Source organism: Papio anubis, chromosome 16 (assembly GCF_008728515.1).
Source record: "Papio anubis isolate 15944 chromosome 16, Panubis1.0, whole genome shotgun sequence".
NCBI lineage: Eukaryota > Metazoa > Chordata > Mammalia > Primates > Cercopithecidae > Papio > Papio anubis.
The window spans coordinates 4,237,833-4,258,445 of NC_044991.1; the positions used below are offsets into that span (position 1 = coordinate 4,237,833).

Sequence of the window (20,613 nt, forward strand, 5' to 3'; positions counted from 1 at the left end):
GCCCTGGACAAGCAGCTTCTGCAGTGCTGGGCTCCCCTGGCCTCCCCCTTCCCAGCTCCCTCCTTGTGGGGTGGGGATCTGGGTCCCCCTGCTGAGGCCTTTCCTGGTCGCCTTGCCAGGTGGGACGGGGCTGGGCCGCCTGTAGGTGTGACTCAGGAGGGATTCCAGGTGCAGAGCAAGTCACCAGGAGGTGAGAAAGTCAAACAATGCATGAAACCCAAGGGCAGACAGGGGCGCTGACAGGAATGCAGTTCCCGGTGGGAGCTGGGGAGGAGAGGGCGTGGGGCGTGGAGGGGTGAATGGGGTGCCTCCAGTCTCAGGAAGGCAGTGAGGAACAGGAAGAACAGGGACCAGTAATAGTAACCTTGCCCTTGTGCAGGTGCGTAGCTCACAGCCGTAGCAAATGAGCTGTTTCCCTCACACCAGCCTGTTAGTGCTGCGGAATGCTCCTGGCCAAGAGAGACAGAAATCCGTGCCTTGGGGGATGGATTTATTACAGCTGGGGAAACTGAGGCACCGGCCAGGATCTTGCTCAGGAAAGCTGTGTCCTGACAGCAGTGCCGTGGGGGTTTGGAATGGAGTGCTTAGGTCCCTGCAATTCTGCCCCCTCGGCAGCCCCTCCTACCTACAGGGACATTTCAGAGGGGCAGCTGTCCAGGGAAGGTGGTGAGGTGGACTTATTCTCTGGACCCATCCCTGCAAGCCTGTGTGGACACTAAGGCGGATGCAGGCTTAACTCCAGCTCCCACCCATGCAGCTGTGTGACCCAGCACGAGTTACCGCCCTCTCTGAGCCTTCGTGCACTCATCTACCAGCCAGGTGCTGCGGCCTGCCTTGTAGAGAAGGTCATGTGTGGATTATGCTCACCTCTGGAGGAGGTTGCTGTGAGAGTGCTTCTCATGTCCTTGTCCCCAAATATGGACCTGGGGATAGACAGGCTCAGAGAGCGTCACCTGAGCTGTTGGGGCACCATGTGGCCCTGCCCTTTGTGTGTGTCCCTCCATCTCTTATGTCAGCCTGCCTTGCGGGGCCGAGTTGGTAGCACGTCCTCCCCTACAGCCCTGTTGCTGGACAAAGGGCCTGGTGGCTGGGGGCCTCTGCTGGCCTGGCTTCTGCCTGGGGCTGCATGACACAGGGGTTCTGAGGTCCCCAGGAAGAGGCATCGTCCTGACTGGCAGTGGACTGCTGTACATGACCCATTGCCTGGGCTGCAGCTGCCTGGCTTTTCTGTGCAGCTCCTGTGCCTGGTGGGGCCTCGCTGGTGTGGGACTGTCATGTTGCAGAACAGGAAAGGTCTGGGGCTTTGCCTCCACTGCCCTGTGGTGGGAACCCCTGTGCGTGCCTGAGGGCATTCAGGTGAGTGTATGTGAGCACGTGAGCCATGTATGTTGGAGGCTGGAGGTACTTTCTCAGGTTTGATTGGAATCTGGTGGGGTGGAAAGGGCTTGGCCAGGAGCCCCAGCTGTGCCTACCCTTTCTGGTCCTGACCCTACTTTGATGGCTGCCCTGCCTGAATTCTGCAGCCTGACCCCTTCCCTCCCCTCCCCTCCTCTCCCCTCCCCTCCCCTCTCCTCATTTCCCCTCCCCTCCCCTCCTCTCCCTTCCCCTCCCTTCCCCTCTTCTCCTCTACCCTCCTCTCCCCTCCCGTTCTCTCCCTTCCTCTCCCCTCCCCTCCTCTCCCCTCCCCTCAGCCTCCATGCCAGCACCCCTTCAAAGCTTCCCCCTCTGCTTTTTCCATCTGCTATAAGACTCTTCATGTATTTTTGGTTTTTCTGAATATCTGACATTTTTTTACCTAGATGGAAACTCCATGAAGGTAGGATCTGTTTTGTTCATTCTTATAACCCCAGTGCCTAAAGAATGGCCCATGCATCAACCCACCCATCCAACTATCAATCATTCATCCATCTATCCATCTTTCCACCTACTCACCTGCCCACCCGTCTTTCCACCCACTTATCCATCTTATAACCCCAGTGCCTAAAGAATGGCCCATGCTGGCAGTTTATTAGATGGATAAGTGGGTGGAAAGACGGGTGGGCAGGTGAGTAGGTGGAAAGATGGATAGATGGATGAATGATTGATAGTTGGATGGGTGGGTTGATGCATGATGGGTGGTTGGATGACTAGATGGATGTGTGATGGGTGGGTGGTTGGTTGGTTGGATGGATGGATGGATGGATGTGTGATGGTGGTTAGATGGATGAATGATGGATAGTTGGATGGGTGGGTTGATGCATGATGGGTGGTTGGATGGCTGGATGGATGTGTGATAGGTGGTTGGATGGCTGGATGGATGTGTGATAGGTGGTTGGATGGATGGATGTGTGATAGGTGGTTGGATGGCTGGATGGATGTGTGATGGGTGGTTGGATGGAAGCTGGGTGAGTGCTTGGAAGCTGGGTGGGTGGGTGGATGGATGAACAATGGATGGGTGGACGGATTCATGGGTGAATAAGTGGATGGATGGAAGGGTGCAGGGGTGGGTTAATGAGTGGGGGTGGGTGTGTGGAAGGATGGATGGATGAGTGAATGGAATAACAGATGGGCAAATTCGTGCGGTGTTTTGTCATTTCTGACATACCCGTTTTCTCTTAGAAACCCTGTAGTGTTCCCCTCTTTGCCTCCTATCTGTGTGTTTTCTCTGGTAGTGAAGTTTCTGACACATGAGCCACGCTGCTGGGTTGTGTCTTCAAGACTGTGCTTTCTGCATCCTAGGATCCAGTGTTAGGACTGAGCTCTTTGATGGGGCTTTGAGTTGACTTGAGGTTTTGTGTGTTTGCGTGAAATGACCTGACTTTGAAATTGTCCTATGTTCCTGTTCCTGGGCCCTTCCATTCACTCCTTGTTCTCTGTTCTTGTGTTTCGTGTTGATCATTAATTCTGCATAAACTAAGGCTTCCTCAAGTGCTTGAGTTTTACCACTGTGGCCTTTGGAAATTCTAGTTTTTCTAGTTCAAAGCTCTTAGCTGTCTCTTAGGACCAGAAAGGAATTGTCTTTTTATTTATTTAAGAACTTAAGTGGTCAATCTTTACACGCCCTTCCCCTCTTGGAGCACGTTCCCAGCCCTCCCCCAGGTCCTGAGGTTCTCTGCCTGCTGTGTCCCCTCTCTGGGTGAGCCCTGGGACCCTGCGTCTCTCTTCTCCCAGCTCCTGGAGCAGCCCCCCAGGGGTAAGTTCTGAAGCTCCTGAGCCAGGGGTTCACATCAGCATCCCCTGGCCTGGGCCCTCTGCACCTGTCCCCATGCCCTTGGTCTTCCCTGGGCTTGTGCCCAGCCCCCTGCCAGAGTCTCCATGTAATGATGCCGAGACCCTCTGGACATCCCCTTCCTTGTTCACAGACCAGCACCTGGCCCCTGCCTGCAGCAGGTGAGCCGTTTGCTGAAGCCCTGTGAAGCTGGGGCTTTTCTGGAAGCCCCTTAGGCTGAGGGATGATGGCTCTGGTGCTTGGGTCTCTGGGCAGGCAGGGCAGTGCACCAGCGCCAAGCCTGATGTGGGACAGGTCCCCAGTGGCGGGGCAGGTGCATGAGGCCATGAGGACTGGATGGGCCTTGGCTCCTGGGAGCTTTTATTTTGCCATTAGGAATGCTTTTCTGGCCGGGTGTGGTGGCTCACGCCTGTAATCCCGGCACTTTGGGAGGCTAAGGCGAGCAGATCACCTGAGGTCAAGAGTTTGAGACCAGCCTGGCCAACATGGTGAAACCCTGTCTCTACTAAAAATACAAAAATTAGCCAGGCGTGGTGGTGTGCACCTGTAATCCCAGCAACTCAGGAGGCTGAGGCAGGAGAATCACTTGAACCTGGGAGGTAGAGGTTGTGAGCCGAGATCGCACCATTGCACTCCAGCCTGGGCGACAGAGTGAGACTCCGTCTCTATTAAAAAAAAAATTGGCCGGGCGCGGTGGCTCACGCCTGTAATCCCAGCACTTTGGGAGGCCGAGACGGGCGGATCACAAGGTCAGGAGATCCAGACCATCCTGGCTGACACGGTGAAACCCCGTCTCTACTAAAAGTACAAAAAACCAGCCGGGCGAGGTGGCGGGCGCCTGTAGTCCCAGCTAATCGGGAGGCTGAGGCAGGAGAATGGCGTAAACCCAGGAGGGGGAGCTTGTAGTGAGCCGAGTGGGCGCCACTGCACTCCAGCCTGGGCGACAGAGCAAAGACTCCGTCTCAAAAAAAAAAAATAAATAAAAAATAAAAATAAAAAATAAAAAAAAAATAAAAAAAAAAAAAACTTTTCTGTACCATAGTCAGGAAGCTGAGCCCTGTGTCCCTCCTACGGGGAGAGGGGGAGCTTTTGGCGGGCTGCATGCATGATTGAGTATAGCAGTAGGTTTGCCCAGTGGACTCTATCCTTGGCATGAGAGGCGAGGCTGCCATTGTAATGGGGGTGTGCAGAGTACAGGGGAATTTCCCCCAGGTTTGAATGACTCAGCAAGCCTTTGACTCCAAGCAGAATCCTAGGGTGTAAAGGGAACACCAAATTTATTTTGAATGAGAATTCCTGGAAAAGGAAAGGTAAAGTTAAAGCCTGATAGTGAGCATAGCTGAACATTTATTTTATTAAAATAGTGTGTCTTATAAAAGCTCTATTAGAAAGTAAAAGATACAGAGCTAAAAGACACAGAGCTCACTAAATATGACCTGAATTATTTACCTTCAGATGATTTTAGAATGAAAAAACTGTCGTATGACATCTCTTTTCAACCCAGCCGTGGTGGGAGCGTTTACAAATGCCCCCAATTCGGGATTCTCCCTGAGGGTTGGTGGGGAGTGAGCCCTCCACCTACCTATAAACAGCACTGTAATCCACTCACGCTTTGCTTCACTTTATCTTTTGTGCAGTGCTGTGCTGCAAATACTTAACTACCAACCCTTGCGGGGAATCCTGAATTGGCCGCGTTGTAAAGGCTGAAGGTGCTGGGAGTCAGCCCTGAGGAACCCAGAGACAGGACCTTCCCCGGCTCGCCCAGTTCATCCAGAGCCCAGTTGCTCACAGTTCTCATGGTCCTTTAGTAAAAAAAGAAAAGAAAAGATGTTTTAACTATAAAATTATTTCACCTCATCAACAGCTTTCCTGCACTATTTGAATCAAATACATGAATTATGTGGTTTTGTAACTCATAGATTAAGTGCAGGCATTAATCATTGGCTTGGAACAGGGGAAATCCTGGTATTTTATGACTTCATTTCACAAGCATCTGTCAGTACCTGCTATGGACCCAGCTTCCCTGCCACCCCCCCCCCCCGCCCACCGACCCTCCCTGCCAGGTGCTCAGCATATGCCCTGCACACACCAGGCATTTATTGGGCACTCACTGTGTGCCTGACAGTCTCAGACTGGCCCCTAAACAGACCCTGTCATTGCCTGCACAGAGCTGGGGAGAGAAACGTGTGGGGGAACCATCATACAAGCAGGGCTGGATGTGGAGCTGGTGGGGCGATTGCTAGAGAGGGGAGATTTGGAGTCGATGAGAGCCCCCAGGGGCACCCTGAGCAGGCAGGTGGGCTGAGCTTAGGTACTGTGAGGGGATGCGGGTGGCCTCCAGGCACTGGAAAGCCAAGAGAGACCGAGAGAGAGGATGTGGGGCTGGAGGATGTCCTGCAGTGTATGCTCAGGGCCATCTGTAGCTGCCCCAGGAGGAGGGAGACAGTGGGGCCGGCACAGGCTCATGAGTGTGGTGTGGAGGGGGCTGGGTGTGTGGCTGGGGGCCGGGCCCTGAGACCCCTTAGGCTGGGGTCTTTATGGAGCAGTGGGATTCTAGCCAGTGGGACTGATACGTGGTGAGTCCAGTGTCATGGAGCACTCTGCCGTCGTGATGCAAGGGACAAGTAGGTCTGGAGGCTGTGGGTGGGGCAGGAGCAGGGGCTGTGAGGCGAGGGGGCCTGTGGCTGTGCAGGGGGCTGCTGGAGGCAGGAGGGGCTGCAATGGGGACTCCACCTCTCCCTGGCTGGGTAGGGGAGGATGAGCTGGCAAAGGCCGGGAGCATCATCTCCTGCAAGCAGGGAGAGCAGCACCCGGGGAGTCCTGGACTCTTCAACTTCTGAAGTGTCCATGGGAAAGGCTCCGCCAGCCAGGCGCTGCTGCTCTCGGGGCACCGGGTTTGCAGAGGCCAGAATGTACGCGATTGCAATTCCGGGACAAACGCGGAGGCCCGCTGTAGTGAATTCAGCAATGGCTCCCAAATCCGTGTCCACACACAATCTCAGAATGAGACCTCAGTTGGAAATAGGGTCTTTCCAGATGTAAATGAGTTTGGTTTGGGTCCTTGAGATTAAGCATCGTGGGTTTAGAGTGGGCCCTTAATCCAATGACTCATGTCTTTTCTTTATTGTTGTTATTTTTTGAGACAGCCTTGCTCTGTCACCCAGGCTGGAGTGCAGTGGTACAATTTTTGGCTCACCGCAACCTCCACCTCCTGGGTTCAAGAGATTCTCCTGCCTCAGCCTGCCAAGTAGCCAGGACTACAGGCACGTGCCACCATACCTGGCTAATTTTTTGTATTTTTAGTAGAGACGGGGTTTTGCCATGTTGGCCAGGTTGGTCTCGAACTCCTGGCCTCAGGTGATCCACCTGCCTCGGCTTCCCAAAGTGCTGGGATGACAGGCGTGAGCCACCGCACTCACTCGGCCTTGTTTTTTATTTTTTTATTTTTTATTTTTTTTTATTAATTTTTTTTTTTTGAGACAGAGTCTCACTCTGTCGCCCAGGCTCGAGTGTAGAGGCCGGATCTCAGCTCACTGCAAGCTCCACCTCCCAGGTTCACGCCATTGTCCTGCCTCAGCCTCCCGAGTAGCTGGGACTACAGGCACCCGCCACCTCGCCCGGCTAGTTTTTGGTATTTTTTAGTAGAGACAGCGTTTCACCATGTTAGCCAGGATGGTCTCGATCTCTTGACCTTGTGATCCGCCCGTCTCGGCCTCCCAAAGTGCTGGGATTACCGGCTTCAGCCACCGCGCTCGGCTGTTTTTTATTTTTGAGATGGAGTTTCGCTCTTGTCACCCAGGCTGGACTGTAGTGGTGTGACCTTGGCTCACTGCAAACTCGCCTCCTGGGTTCAAAGGATTCTCCTGCCTCAGCCTCCCGAGTAGCGGAGATTATAGGTGCTTGCCACCACGCTGGGTTAATTTTTGTATTAGAGACGGGATTTCACCATGTTGGCCAGGCTAGTGAACTCCTGATCTCAGGTGATCCACCCACCTCAGCCTCCCAAAGTGTTGGGATTACAGGCGTCAGCCACGGCTCCCAGCCTGGTGTCTTTAATAACAGGAAGGAGAGGGAGATTTGACGGCCTTGTGAGGACAGAGCAGAGATTGGAACGATGGTACGCTGGGATGCTGGGAGAGGCAGGAGGGATCCACCCTGGAGCCTCCAGAGGGAGCTGGGCCCTGCTGATACCTTGATTTCAGACTCTTGGCCTGTGCGACTCTAAGAGGATGAATTTCAGTTGTTTTAAGCCTCCAGTTTGGGGTCATCAGTTATGGCAGCCACGGGAAACACATACAGCTACTTTCTGAAAATGAAAACAAACAGAAAACAAAGCAAACAGAACTCCGCATAAAAAAAGCAAACCAAACAATTCTATGGAGATTAGTTTTATTTGCAACATATGTAAAGGAGCAAGACCTTTTCAGGGCGGGGCAAACACCTGTGCTTAGGTTCGCTGTGCTCTCACGGGTGTTAGCAGCCATCTGTTGATCTCCAGTCCCTGCACAGGGGCAGGACAAGCTTGTATCCGTCAGCCTCCCTTTCACAGGGAAGCCTGAGGACGTCGGGGGCCACTAGAAATCAAATTTGGAAGCAGGAATGCCAGTCTAGGAGTTCAAATTCAAACCTTCCAGATACAGACAAAGTGCTGTCTTCACTCAGGGCTGGACCGCCTTTTCCTGGGCCTTTTAAAGGAAACCCCAGGCTGGAGGTGAGAAGTTGAGTCTTCCAGCCCTCGGATGAGTGGGGAGTGAGTTCCAACCCGGGGCAGGTGGGACTGGGAGGCCGCGTGGGGGTCATGGGCCTGGGCTTCACCTTCCTCTGGGAGAGTTTGAGCCCCGGGCCCAGGCTGGGTTCTTAGTACCTGGAACAGACAGAGGCGGCTGTGGGAAGGGCAGAGCTGGGCCCCACAGGCCTTTGTTTGCTGTCGCGGTTGGGTGAGTACACCCAGCCTCTCCCGGTGGCTTTGTTATTTCAGAGTGTGCTTTGCTTGGCCACTGGCTGGAACTTAGAAAGCAAACACTCCCAAATGTCACGTATTTTAAAAGTAGAAACAAGATAATTTGAAGTGTCCAAAGGAGGAGAAATATACCTTAAGCTTCACACCTCCCGTGAACACACAGGATTTATAAAGGCCAGCCGCCCACCTGTACAGGAAGCCACGAGCACTGACTTGCCCGTGTGAGTGTGCAGGTGGGTGTGCAGGTATGCACCTGTGTGTGACAGGATGTGAGGTGTATATGAGGGTGTGTCAATGTATGTATGTGTGTGTGAACAGGTGTGTATGGATGTGTGTAGCTGGGGGGACACTGCAAGTGTGAATACATGTGGGAGGTTATAAGCATGGTGCAAACGTGTGTGCAGGTGTGTGTGTGCACATGGCCTGCCTGCAGGGTGGCAGGGTGCAGCATCTGTGGTGGGCTCACCCCCAGTAGCGGGGAGTGGTGGGGAGGTTAGACAGCCTCCACGGGCGCTGGGAGCCTGGATGAGGCCCTAGGACTGCCTCCTCTCTGTCTGCTTTAACTCTGAGTGGGGTGGGAAACCCCTCTGTTCCCATTTCCCTGGGGGCAGCCCCTGCCAGTGCAGAACAGGTGGGTGGAATCCTGTCCTGACTCCTGGGGAGGAGGAGAAAGCACCCCCTGGCCTGTGCCTGGCTCTGACCCCTCGTCAGCTCTGGTGCCTGCGAGCCCTTGGGGTTATTGGCATGGAGGCCGTGCATGCTCATGAAATTCAGCAAAAGGTTAGCGATTTCAGCCCTCCTCATATTTGAGAGGGCTCATACTGGAATCTGGAGTCACCTTGGCTTAACCAGTTACACATTCTTCTTCTTTTTTTTCTTTTTCTTTTTTTTTTTTGAGACGGAGTCTCACTGTGTTGCCCAGGCTGGAGTGCAATGGCGTGATCTCGGCTCACTGCAAGCTCCGCCTCCTGGGTTCACGCCATTCTGCCTCAGCCTCCCGAGTAGCTGGGACTACAGGCGCCCACCACCTCGCCCAGCTAATTTTTTGTATTTTTAGTATAGACGGGGTTTCACCGCGTTAGCCAGGATGGTCTTGATTTCCTGACCTCGTGATCCGCCCGCCTTGGCCTCCCAAAGTGCTGGGATTACAGGCGTGAGCCACCGCACCCAGCCCAGTTACACATTCTTAGGTGTTGCAACCTGGTTATGGAGACTAGGAGATGCCTGGGGGAAGTAGAGGGAGAACTCAGATTCTTCAGAGGCACCATTTACCTCTGATGATTGTTATGCTAATTATAAATCAGTTTCATTTGTTCCTCAAAAGCTCATCTGAAGCATTCTCTAGGAGGAGTAACAGGATTTCCTAAAACTAACAACTGTACTCACTGAAATCAGCACGTGGTTGAGGTTGGCCTTCCTGAGAAACAGACTCCAAGCCCCAGCTTAGGAGGCAGCAGGTGTGGAGGAGCCTTCAGGAGCCACAGCTGGGGGCAGTGAGGGGCCCTGGCCTGGGCAGAGGGAAGGTCGGACTGCCCTGCAGGTACACAAGGCCTCGACCACCCCACAGCATGCTGCAGAGCTGGGATGGCCCCTCAGGGATGGCCTGCGTCGGGCAGTCTGGTCACTGTGTCCTTGCTGACCCGTTGCTGGATGGTCGCTGCCTCAGCGAGGGCAAAATCTGAGTGCAGGGTCTCAGCTATGTGCCATCAGCAACCCACACCCCACAGCCGTCCTGGGGGGGAATGGTGCGGGGTATACCTCAGCACCCTCCCTTGATAGCACCTGATTTCTTTTTTTTCTTGTTGTTGTTGTTTGTTTGAGACAAGTTTCACTCTTGTTGCCCAGGCTGGAGTGCAGTGGTACCATCTCGGCTCACTGCAACCTCCACTCTCTGGGTTCAAGCAATTCTGCCTCAGCCTTCCGAGTAGCTGGGATTACAGGCATGTGCCACCACATCCAGCTAATTTTTGTGTCTTTAGTAGAGATGGGGTTTCACCATGTTGGTCAGGCTAGTCTTGAACTCCCGACCTCAGGTGATCCACCCGCCTCGGCCTCCCCAAGTGCTGGGATTACAGGCGTGTGCCAGCACACCCAGCTAATTTTTGTATTTTTAGTAGAGACGGGGTTTCCCCAGTTTGGCCAGGCTGGTCTCACACTCCTGATCTCAGGTGATCCATCCACCTTGGCCTCCCAAAGTGCTGGGATTACAGGCACGAGCCACCATGCCCGGCCCACACCATACTTTTTACACTCTGTTTTTTTGTTTGTTTAGTATGTGAACATAATTTATTTTAAAATGCATTCTTTTAAAATTTTGTAACTGGGAGAGAATGTTGCTGGGAATTTTCTGGTTGTTGGAAGCCCCTAAAGGTCTGTGAGGGGTCTCCGGCCAATGTCCACCCCAGGTGGCGGAGGCAGAGGAGGCAGTATGGGCTGTGCGGGTTGTGGGCCACCATCCCCGTCTGGGGGCGGGAGTGTCACCAGACACACACCTGGCTGCTGGAGGATGCAGTGGCCAGTGCAGGAACAACTTGTTCAAAGCGTGGCGAATGCTGAGACCCTCCGAGCAGATGAGGTTCTGGGCACTCCTGGTCTGAGGGCAGACGGGGAGAGAGGCAGTGTGCTGTGGGCTGCCCGGCTGGTTTTCTGGGAAAGCTTCCAGAACCTTCCTGTCACAGAAGAGTTTAAACTCTGAGGAGGACATCAGAGTAGGGTGGTGCCTGCCCTTCAGGAGCTCACAGGCTGGTGGTCGAGACGGGCCAGATTAGAACTGAGTTGGAATCCAGGGGTGGCCAGTGTGAGGTGTCTGTGGGAGGGCGAACGGCAGGCAGGGCCGGCGGCCTGCTGAGAAGGTGGCCTTTGGGTCATGTGAGGACAGCATGCTCCGAATCTCTGACGAGGCTTTGCCGTGTTCTGCTATCGCACAGGCATAGGTGTGGGGAGAGGGCGTGAGGCCCTCTGGTCTGTTTCTAGGCGTTCCCCTCAGAGGAGTCCAGCCCAGCCTGCAGGGTGCTCTGAACGGGGCTGGAGGCTGGGAAGGGCTCATTGCTGCTGTTTCTTTGACCCCAGAGAGAGCTTTCTGGAAACCCCCCAGCCACCATCCTTAGCTCGCCCACCAGGAGCTGGGTGCAGCCGACTCTGGCACGGCTCTGGGCAAGTCCTCAAGAACTCGGGAGTTTCTGTTCATGTCACAGACCTGACCTGGAGTCAGTCAGGTTTTCTTTCAGCAGCTGACTCTGTGGCTGGGGTGTGTCCAGGGTCCGTGACAGGCTCATTGGCTCTTCCCTGGCTGGTTGGTAACCTCTCTGGCGTCTTTCTCTCGCCCCCCAGGAGAGCACTGTGAGGTGGATGCCCGCTCAGGCCGCTGTGCCAACGGGGTGTGCAAGAACGGGGGCACCTGCGTGAACCTGCTCATCGGTGGCTTCCACTGCGTCTGTCCTCCCGGCGAGTACGAGAGACCCTACTGCGAGGTGACCACCAGGAGCTTCCCGCCCCGGTCCTTCGTCACCTTCCGGGGCCTGAGACAGCGCTTCCACTTCACCGTCTCCCTCACGTGAGTGTGTGTCCTGCCGCACCACACGGGTCTCTTCAGGAAAGGGGCAGGCTTCTCTGTGCGCCCCATCCCTCCAGATCGTGACGTCGGTGTCCTCCCTGTGTGGCCTTTGATAGTTGAGTAGCTCCAGGCCGGGCGCGGTGGCTCACGCCTGTAATCCCAGCACTTTGGGAGGTCGAGGCGGGTGAATCACCTGAGGTTGGGAGTTTGAGACCAGCCTGGTCAACATGGCAAAACCCCGTCTCTACTAAAAATACAAAAATTAGCTGGATGTGGTGGTTTACGCCTGTAATCCCAACTACTTGGGAGGCTGAGACGAGAATCGCTTGAACCAGAAGGTGGAGGTTGCAGTGAGCCAAGATTGTGCCACTGCACTCCAACCTGGGCAACAGAGCGAGTACTCCATCTCAAAACACACACACACACACAAAACCACTTATTCCTTTTGTGTCTTTCTTTGTACCCCTTAACCCACTTCTCTTCAGCCCCTTCCCTGCTCCCTCCCCAGCCTCTGGTGACCACCACTCTCCTCTCCACCTCTGATCATGTTTGATTAAATGTCTGCACAAGGGAATGTGACGCTGCTGCTTGTCAGATTCTGAATTTCTGAGATTATTGCACTGGACAATTATGAACGATTTCCCTTATGTGTGATGGTGGCTAAACAATCAGAGCTGACACTAAATCACTGAGGGTTTTGTAGGGAATGCCTTTAAAAGTAAAATTGTAAGGTCCCTCCCCAAGCTTCCAGGGCAGTTACACTTTGGGAGTGGTGGGGGCTGTAGGCAGAACTCTGTTGAGCCTCTGAGAGCCGCTGTGAGGGGCCAGGTTGGGGGCGCCCAGCTGCCTTTGTTTCAGGTGGGTGCTTTCATGCTCCTTCTCCTCTTTCTAGTTTCTCTTTGCCAAGTGTCCAGGCTCCCAAGTGGGCTCCGGGCTCTGTTCCCAGCTGCCTCTCATCCCCCCAGCCCTTTGTTCTTTCCTCCTCCTTCCCCGGCCCCCTCTCCGGGCCTTGGTTTCTGTTCTCTGGCCTCTCCTCTTCTTGCTTGCATTCTTCCAACCCTCCCCTCGGCTTTGGGTCCCTCCTTTATTGCTCTGTCGCCAGTGGTGTACGTGTGCTTGCCAGGGGAGCCGTGCAGGACTGTTTGACACTGACACCGCCCAACAGCCCCCACCTGGGTCCAAAGAGAACCGCACAGAAGTGAAACCGACCAAAGGGAATCAGGTGTGACCCAGGGGCTGCGTCTCGGGAAACAAGCCTGCACTGAGTTGGCCCCGTCGTCCTTAAGATCCTTTCTCCCTGCTCATTCCCTGCCCAAGCATCAGTGTGCTGTGTGGGTATTTTTCTTTAGTGTTTGTCGTCAGTTCTTGCTGGCATTCTAAATAGAGGGGGTTTGAGGGACAGTTGGGAACCGTCAGTTTTTTGTTTGTTTTTTGGTTTTTGAGATGGAGTCTCGCTTTGTTGCCAGGCTGGAGTGCAGTGGCGGTGTGATCTCGGCTCACTGCAACTTCCGCCTCCCAGGTTCAAGCAATTCTCCTGCCTCAGCCTCCCGAGTTGCTGGGATTACAGGTGCCCACCACCATGCTGGCTAATTTTGTCTTTTTAGTAGAGACGGGGTTTCACCATGTTGGCCAGACGGGTCAACCTGACCTCAGGTGATCCACCCACCTCGGCCTCCCACAGTGCTGGGATTACAGGTGTGAGCCACCGGCTAGCCAAAACCATCAATTTTAACTCAAGAAAAAGGCTGAGGTCAGATGCTCCAGGCTGGCTCAGGCCGACTCCTGCAGGAAAATGGATAAACCAACCTGAAGTCAAAAGGAGTTCCTGCCACTGATCTCTGATGGTGGAGACACCCAGCTAGTTCAGGAACCCGTCCCAAGCTCACTCAGGAGGTTCGCCAAGTTCTCTGAAACCAGGGAGGCGGGGGAGGTGTGGTGGTGATTTGGGTCTGAAGACCCCCTGCCTGGGCCCCTGGGTGGGAGAAGGATTTCTGAGAATTCGATGATCTCCTGCCAGAGCAGGTGGTTTTTTGCTCTGCCTGCTCTAAGTTCTGACAGGCCTGTTCATGTTCAGGCGTCTGTTCGTGCCCCTTCCTTTCACTTATTCACACAGCCCATATTAAGCGCTGATATGGACCAGAGCCTCTTTGGGCTCTGGAATGCAGCAGGGAATGAGAGCTGCAGTTCCTCCCCTTATGGATCATGCATTCTTATAAACCAGTGAGTCAGCAGCATGATTTCAGAAATTAACTGAGTGATGTCATAGGCTGATGGGAGGTGAGGGCAACTTGGAGTAAAATGAGTCAGGGCAGGTACAGCTGGGTTGATCCCTGAGCGATCTGCAAAGCCTGGGAAGATTGTTTCTGGGGTAGGGGCAGCTGGTGCAAAGGCCCTGGGGTCTTTTTGACCCGTGTTTGGGCACCAACAGATGCTATTGTGGCTGACTGTGGGGGCGGGCGGGGGGGGGGCTAAGAGGGGTCCTTCCACAGCATCACCCCCTCCTGGGAAGGTACCAGGTCCCCATGCCCTGGCGCACACACGAGGGGATCTGTTCACAGCAGCAGAAAATGTACAGTGCGTGCTTTGTCCAAACACATCTGTAACAGGTGTCCTGGCTGCTGGTCGTACTTGTAGCGTGTTGTGCAAATGGGATATTTTTTGCATTCTACAGGCCATAGTAGCCAGATTCCCCATGGATTCTGGTTTGCCACTTCCAGAAAAGAACACTGCTTATCAAGCTTGATGGGCTGTCTGCTCCTATGCGAGGGATGCATGCCTGACACCATTCTTTCCTGAATTGTAGCCCCACGTGCTTGCCCTCTTCTGACTGGGCTTGTCATTCCTAGGCAACCTTTTTTTTTTTTTTCCCCGAGATGGAGTCTCACTCTGTCGCCCAGGCTGGAGTACAATGGCGCAATCTCGGCTCACTGCAAGGTCTGCCTCCCAGGTTCATGCCATTCTCCTGCCTCAGCCTCCTGAGTAGCTGGGACTATAGGTGCCTGCCACCACGCCCGGCTAATTTTTTTTTTTTTTTTTTTTTAAAGTAGAGACAGGGTTTCACCATGTTAGCCAGAATGGTCTTGATCTCCTGACCTCGTGATCTGCCCTCCTCGGCCTCCCAAAGTGCTGGGATGACAGGCGTGAGCCTCCGCACCCGGCCCCTAGGCGGGTCTTCATCCCGTGATGTGCCTCTGCTTGGCTCCGCAGGTTTGCCACCCAAGAAAGGAACGGCTTGCTGCTCTACAACGGCCGCTTCAACGAGAAGCACGACTTCATTGCCCTGGAGATCGTGGACGAGCAGGTGCAGCTCACCTTCTCTGCAGGTGGGGCCTTCTCCCTAGGAAGGGCAGCTCTGAGCAATTCACAGATGCTTTGTGGGTTAAAACTACCCTTGCCCTGTGCAGCGCCTCCAAGCTGCTTATCCTTTCATCCCTCAATTGTAGGTCTAGGAACCTGTCTTATTGAAGAAATCCAAAGTGCAAAAAGATGTTCACAACAGGCCTGGCGCGGTGGCTCATGCCTGTAATCCCAGCACTTTGGGAGGTCAAGGCAGGCGAATCACGAGGTCACGAGATCGAGACCAGCCTGACCAACATGGTGAAACCCTGTGTCTGCTAAAAACAAAAAAATTAGCTGGGCGAAGTGATGTGTGCCTATAATCCCAGCTACTTGGGAGGGTGAGACAGGAGAATCGCTTGAATCCAGGAGGTCGAGGTTGCAGTGAGCCGAGACTGCACCACTGCACTCCAGCCTGGGTGACAAAGCAAGATTCCGTTAAATAAATAAATAAATAAATAAAAGGGCAGCCTGACAATGTAGTCAATGTAGGAAAAATGATAAGACCATCTCCTAATATGCGAAAACCTTCAAACTCACTAGAAAGGAAACTAGGCTGGGCGCGGTGGCTCACGCCTGTAATCCCAGCACTTTGGGAGGCCAAGGCGGGTGAGTCACAAGGTCACGAGATCGAGACCAGCCTGACCAACATAGTGAAACCCCGTCTGTACTAAAAATACAAAAATTAGCTGGGCATGGTGGCAGACACCTGTAATCTCAGCTACTCAGGAGGCTGAGGCAGGAGAATTGCTTGAACCCAGGAAGCAGAGATTGCAGTGAGCCGAGATTGTGCCACTGCACCCCAGCTTGGTGATGGAGTGAGACTCCATCTCAAAAAATAATAATAATAAAAGATGTTCATAACAGTGTTATTTGTAGTGCTGGAAATGTGGACGATCTGGTTCATGTTTTCAGAAACCAAGGAATCATTACATTGTGGTACATCTCTAGATTAAAAACATTGATGCTGGCTGGGTGCAGTGGCTCACACCTGTAATCCCAGCACTTTGGGAGGCCGAGGTGGGCAGATCACCTGAGGTCAGGAGTTAAGAGACCAGCCTGGCCAACATGGTGAAACTCCGTCTCTACTAAAAATACAAAAATTAGCCGGGTGTGGTGGCACATGCCTCTAATCCCAGCTACTCAGGAGGCTGAGGCAGGAGAATGGCTTGAACCTGGGAGACGGAGGTTGCAGCAAGCCAAGATCATGCCATTGCACTCCAACCTGGGTGACAGAGTGAGACTCTATGACAAGGCTGGCCAGGCAAGGTAGCTCATGCCTGTAATCCTAGCATTTTGAGAGGCCAAGGCAGGCAGATTGCTTGAGCCCAGAAGTTCAAGACCAGCCTGGGCAACATAGCGAGACCCTGTCTCTTTAAAAAAATATATATATATATCGACAAGGCCATTAAACACGTTATTCCAGTTGTTAGAAAAGAACATTTCTCCAGACTTCCAGCAGGTATATCTGTGTTTTTCTGGCACACATGACTCTTTTTGTTTTTGTTCTTGTTTTGAGACAGTCTCACTCTTTAACCCAGGCTGGAGTACAGTGGTGCAGTATTGGCTCACTGCAACCTCCACCTCCTAGGTTCAAGCGATTCCCATGCCTCAGCCTCTCAAGTAGCTGGGAATACAGGCACATTTCACCATGCCTGGCTAATTTTTGTATTTTTAGTAGAGACTGGGTTTCATTGTGTTGGCCAGGCTGGTCTTGAACTCCTGACCTCAAGTGATCCTCCCACCTTGGCCTCCCAAAGTGCTGGGATTACAGGTGTGAGCCACCAGGCTCAGCCTGGCACACTTGACTTTTAGGAGTGAATTCTGCCATCTCCTCCTTCACCTGGAAGTTCACCACGATGGCTCAGAGGTGGTTCCGTCTCTAGAACCCTGGCCTGTGTTGAATGACGTGTGTGTGATGGTGGAGGATGGAGCTTGGTTTTCTATATGCAGTAAAGAAAGGGAGGCACCTGTAACAGCAGCCAGCCACTGTGGGAGTGGTGGCCACAGCCCTCCAGGCTCTGTGAGTTGGAATTAGGCTATTCCTCTGGCCGGTGTCTCCCACACCCCTGTTTCCAGAGCTCCTGCTGGTTCCCTTTAGACGGCATTCCCTGCCTGGGACCGTACCCACCGCACCTGTCCTTTGGTGCCCCTGAACCTCCTTCCTCCCAGCTGCTGCTGATTCAGGGTTGTGCTCCAGAGTCCCCGAAGGGACTCGCCCTTCTTGGGACTCAAAGGGGTGAAAGTGACAAACACCCCGAAGCAGAGATGCACAGAAGCGGCGTCTACGACTACGATGGGGCGATATTACGTGGTTTAAAGTTATTCAAAACCTGGAATGCGACATTTTGACTGGAATTGGTGACCTAAAAGGGGTGAACATTTTTTTTTTGGGGCGGTCCGGCTCGTTATCCCAAGGCTGGAGTGCATTCTGGCGGATCTCAATCGCGCACCTGGCTCCGCTACTCCGGTCGCGCCAATTCCTCCTGCCTCAACCTCCGGTGGCTGGACTACGAAATACGCATACTCCGCCAGTATGATTTTTTACCATTTTTAGTAGAGATGGGGTTTCACCGGTTGCAGGATGGTCGATCTCTGACGTACGGTCGCCGTCACCAGAGCACCGAAGTGCTGGGATTACAGGCTTGAACCGCTTCCGGCAGGAATTGTGGTTTTGATGATTTTGTCTACGTCGATGATGAAATGCATAGGAAAGATACGACGCTGGTCACCGTGCCGTTGACTTCTGCTGGTACCAGACAGATGGTTTCTGGTACGCGCACCTTTTGGGGCTTGGGGAGTCTGTCATCGCCAGACTGGAGTGCAGTGGATATGGCGTCTTTCTGGCCTCGCCTCCCAGCTTCCCCATTCTCCTACCTCAAATCGGGAGTAGCCCCAGGACTGCGAAAAAGCCCGCCGTTGCCCGGCTAGTTTTGTATTTTTAGTAGGGGCAAAGGTTTTCAAGGTAGCCAGGATAGTCCTCGATCTCCTCATGATGTATCTAGGCCTCCCAAAGTGCTGGGATTACGAACTGAACCACCCGGCGCCCGACCATACTCATATTTAAAAGAGGGAACAAGGCTAAGGTGCAGTGGCTCATGCCTCTCAATCCCCAGCACTGGAGACAGGCTGAAGTCATCGGGAGTTAGTTTCCAACCTGGCTCAACATGTGTCTCTACTAAAAAATAAGCTCAGCAGAGGCAGCAGCTGATAGCTGGGGCAGAGGCTGGGAAGGCCATTGTTGGGAGGCAGAAGCGAGATCACGCCTGCATTCCAGCCTGGGCAGGGTGAGACATGTCTCAAAACAAAACCAGAGAAGGAACAGAATTGCACATATGCTTAGAAGAAATGGATGAGGGAGTGAGTTAGAGCCTCCCACCTTTGGGTGCTGTGGGAGGGAGGAGGGGCGTGGCACTGCTCCCCGATGCCTCACAGCCCGGTCCTCGGTCCCCAGTAGGCCCCGCCAACCTCGCTTTCTCTCTGGATCTCCCTCCCACCGTGCAGGTGAGACGACGACGACTGTGGCACCGAAGGTTCCCGGCGGTGTAAGTGACGGGCGGTGGCACTCTGTGCAGGTGCAGTACTACAACAAGGTAAGACGGTCCCCACCACTTCCCCCCGGCCCCAGCGTGGCTCAAGAAGGTGCCCTGGAGCAGGGCGCAGCGGCTCATGCCTGTAATCCCAGCACTTTGAGAGGCCGAGGCGGATGGATTACATGAGCTCAGGAGTTTGAGACCAGCTTGGCCAACGTGGTGAAACCCTGTCTCTAGCAAAAATACAAAAATTAAAAAATTAGCTGGGTGTGGTGGTGGGTGCCTGTAATTCCAGCTACTCAGGAGGCTGAGGCAGGAGAATCACTTGAGCCTGGGAGGCGAAAGTTACGGTGAGCCGAGATCGTGCCACTGCGTTCCAGCCTAGGTAACAGAGCAAAACTCCATCTGGGAAAAAAAAAAAAAAAAAAAGAAAGGAAAAAAGGTGCCCTGGTAGATTTTCTGTCTTAAGACATTTGTGCTCTGAAATTTTTTTTAAACGTGCTATTGGAAAAAGTGGTTTAGGAAATGCACATTTGTGGAGGGTCTGTGTAAATACAGCTGAGCCCTGTGGTGGGGTCATAGTCCTCCCACCTGGAGCTTTGTGTCGGGGAGGGACATGGACCCCGGAGATCACCGTCGCTGGGGGAGGGACACTGAAAGGGCTTGTTCATGTGCAGCTACCTTGGCCAGAGTATTTCCTAGTGGCTGAAATTCTGAGCCGTTCATACACGACTCTGTAGCCAAGATTGTCCACTCTCCCTGGATGTAAACGGGAAAGCCAGAACTCTCTGGGGAAGTGCCGTGAAGACTGGGTGGTTTGGTTTCGCTTTATTTTGCTTTTCCTTGGTTTATAAAGAAACACATTGTTTTTTGCATCAAAATGCCGTGCTTTCCACGGCTGTGACTGTGCAAACCCCTTTTCTCTTCTTGGGAAGCTCCAGGGTGTGCCCCCATGTGCTCATGGTTCTGCGGGGGTCTTACTGGCCCCTCCTGGAGCCCGGTCGCCCCCACTGTTCCCCACTTCCCAGACTTCCACAAGGCCGAGGCCTAAGCTTGGTTGGCAGATGAGGGATCCTCTGTCCTCCAGGAGAATTGATCCAGTCCTTCTGTGGAGACAGCATCTTCCTTCTTTCACAGCCACTATGCCTGGCTGCGACTCGCCAGCAGTTGGGGTCCAGTCACTGGGCCTGATGTCACAGTGCTGCGTCCACCAGCTTTCACTCTCCTTTCCGTGCTGGCCACCGGCGTCCCTCTACCTCCCTGACCCGCCCTTCACATCTGCCTTGAATATCCCGTCATCTCCCAGGCATGCCACACAGACTCCAAGTAGTGGTCACCTGCACAGAGACCATGGTTTTTGTCCTCTGTCCCATCAGTGCCATCCCAGGGCAGGTGGAGCTTGAGCCTCATTTGGGAGGAGGACAGATGGGAGGTGCTGGTGGGGTTTGGGGGGATATTGAGAGAAGGCTGGAAGGTGTCTGGGCGGGGTCTGGGCTGCCGCACGTTGGATGTCACCCCTAGTGGGGCCTGGCTGATGGATGGAGAACCGTGTGCTCGACAGAGGCGCAGGGGCTGCTGGGGTGAGGGGCTCAGAGCTGAGCAAGAGGAAGAGGGCAGCCCTCACAGACGCGGATCCATTTGCTGCCATTGTCCATTTCAAAGACCGAGTCTTTTCTTGATACGGTGCCGTCCTGTGGCTGTGTGGGGCAGTGCTAGCCAGTGTGAAGTGCATTCTGGGTGAGCTGCACGGGTGGCCCCTGCGTCCTGCTGCCTGGCGCTGCCTACTCTGACCCTGTGACCCTTCCTGTTGTGCCCTTCCAGCCAGCTGGGGCTGGACATCAGAGCTCGATGCCCCCTGGGGTGGTGCCTCCCAAGGGCTGGGCCACAGGGGACCCTGGAGACTGTGCCCCATCGTCAGGGAAGCGTAGGGCATAGGTGGCACATTTTCCTTCCTGCGCGTGTCAGAAAACAAAATCCAGGGATGAACATTTTTTGCTGGGGAGGGGGTGGGCGGGGGATGGTT

General features: G+C 53.8%; 1 protein-coding gene across 1 annotated transcript in view; it reads left to right on the top strand.

The window, feature by feature from the left end:
- CELSR1 (cadherin EGF LAG seven-pass G-type receptor 1) overlaps window positions 1-20,613 on the top strand; it is a 169,660-nt gene that overhangs the window by 90,233 nt on the left and 58,814 nt on the right. Inside the window, exons 3-5 of the mRNA XM_031656181.1 lie at window positions 11,499-11,721; window positions 14,929-15,044; window positions 18,562-18,650. Of these exons, the coding sequence (XP_031512041.1) occupies window positions 11,499-11,721; window positions 14,929-15,044; window positions 18,562-18,650 (428 nt within the window). The remainder of the gene's footprint in view (window positions 1-11,498; window positions 11,722-14,928; window positions 15,045-18,561; window positions 18,651-20,613) is intronic.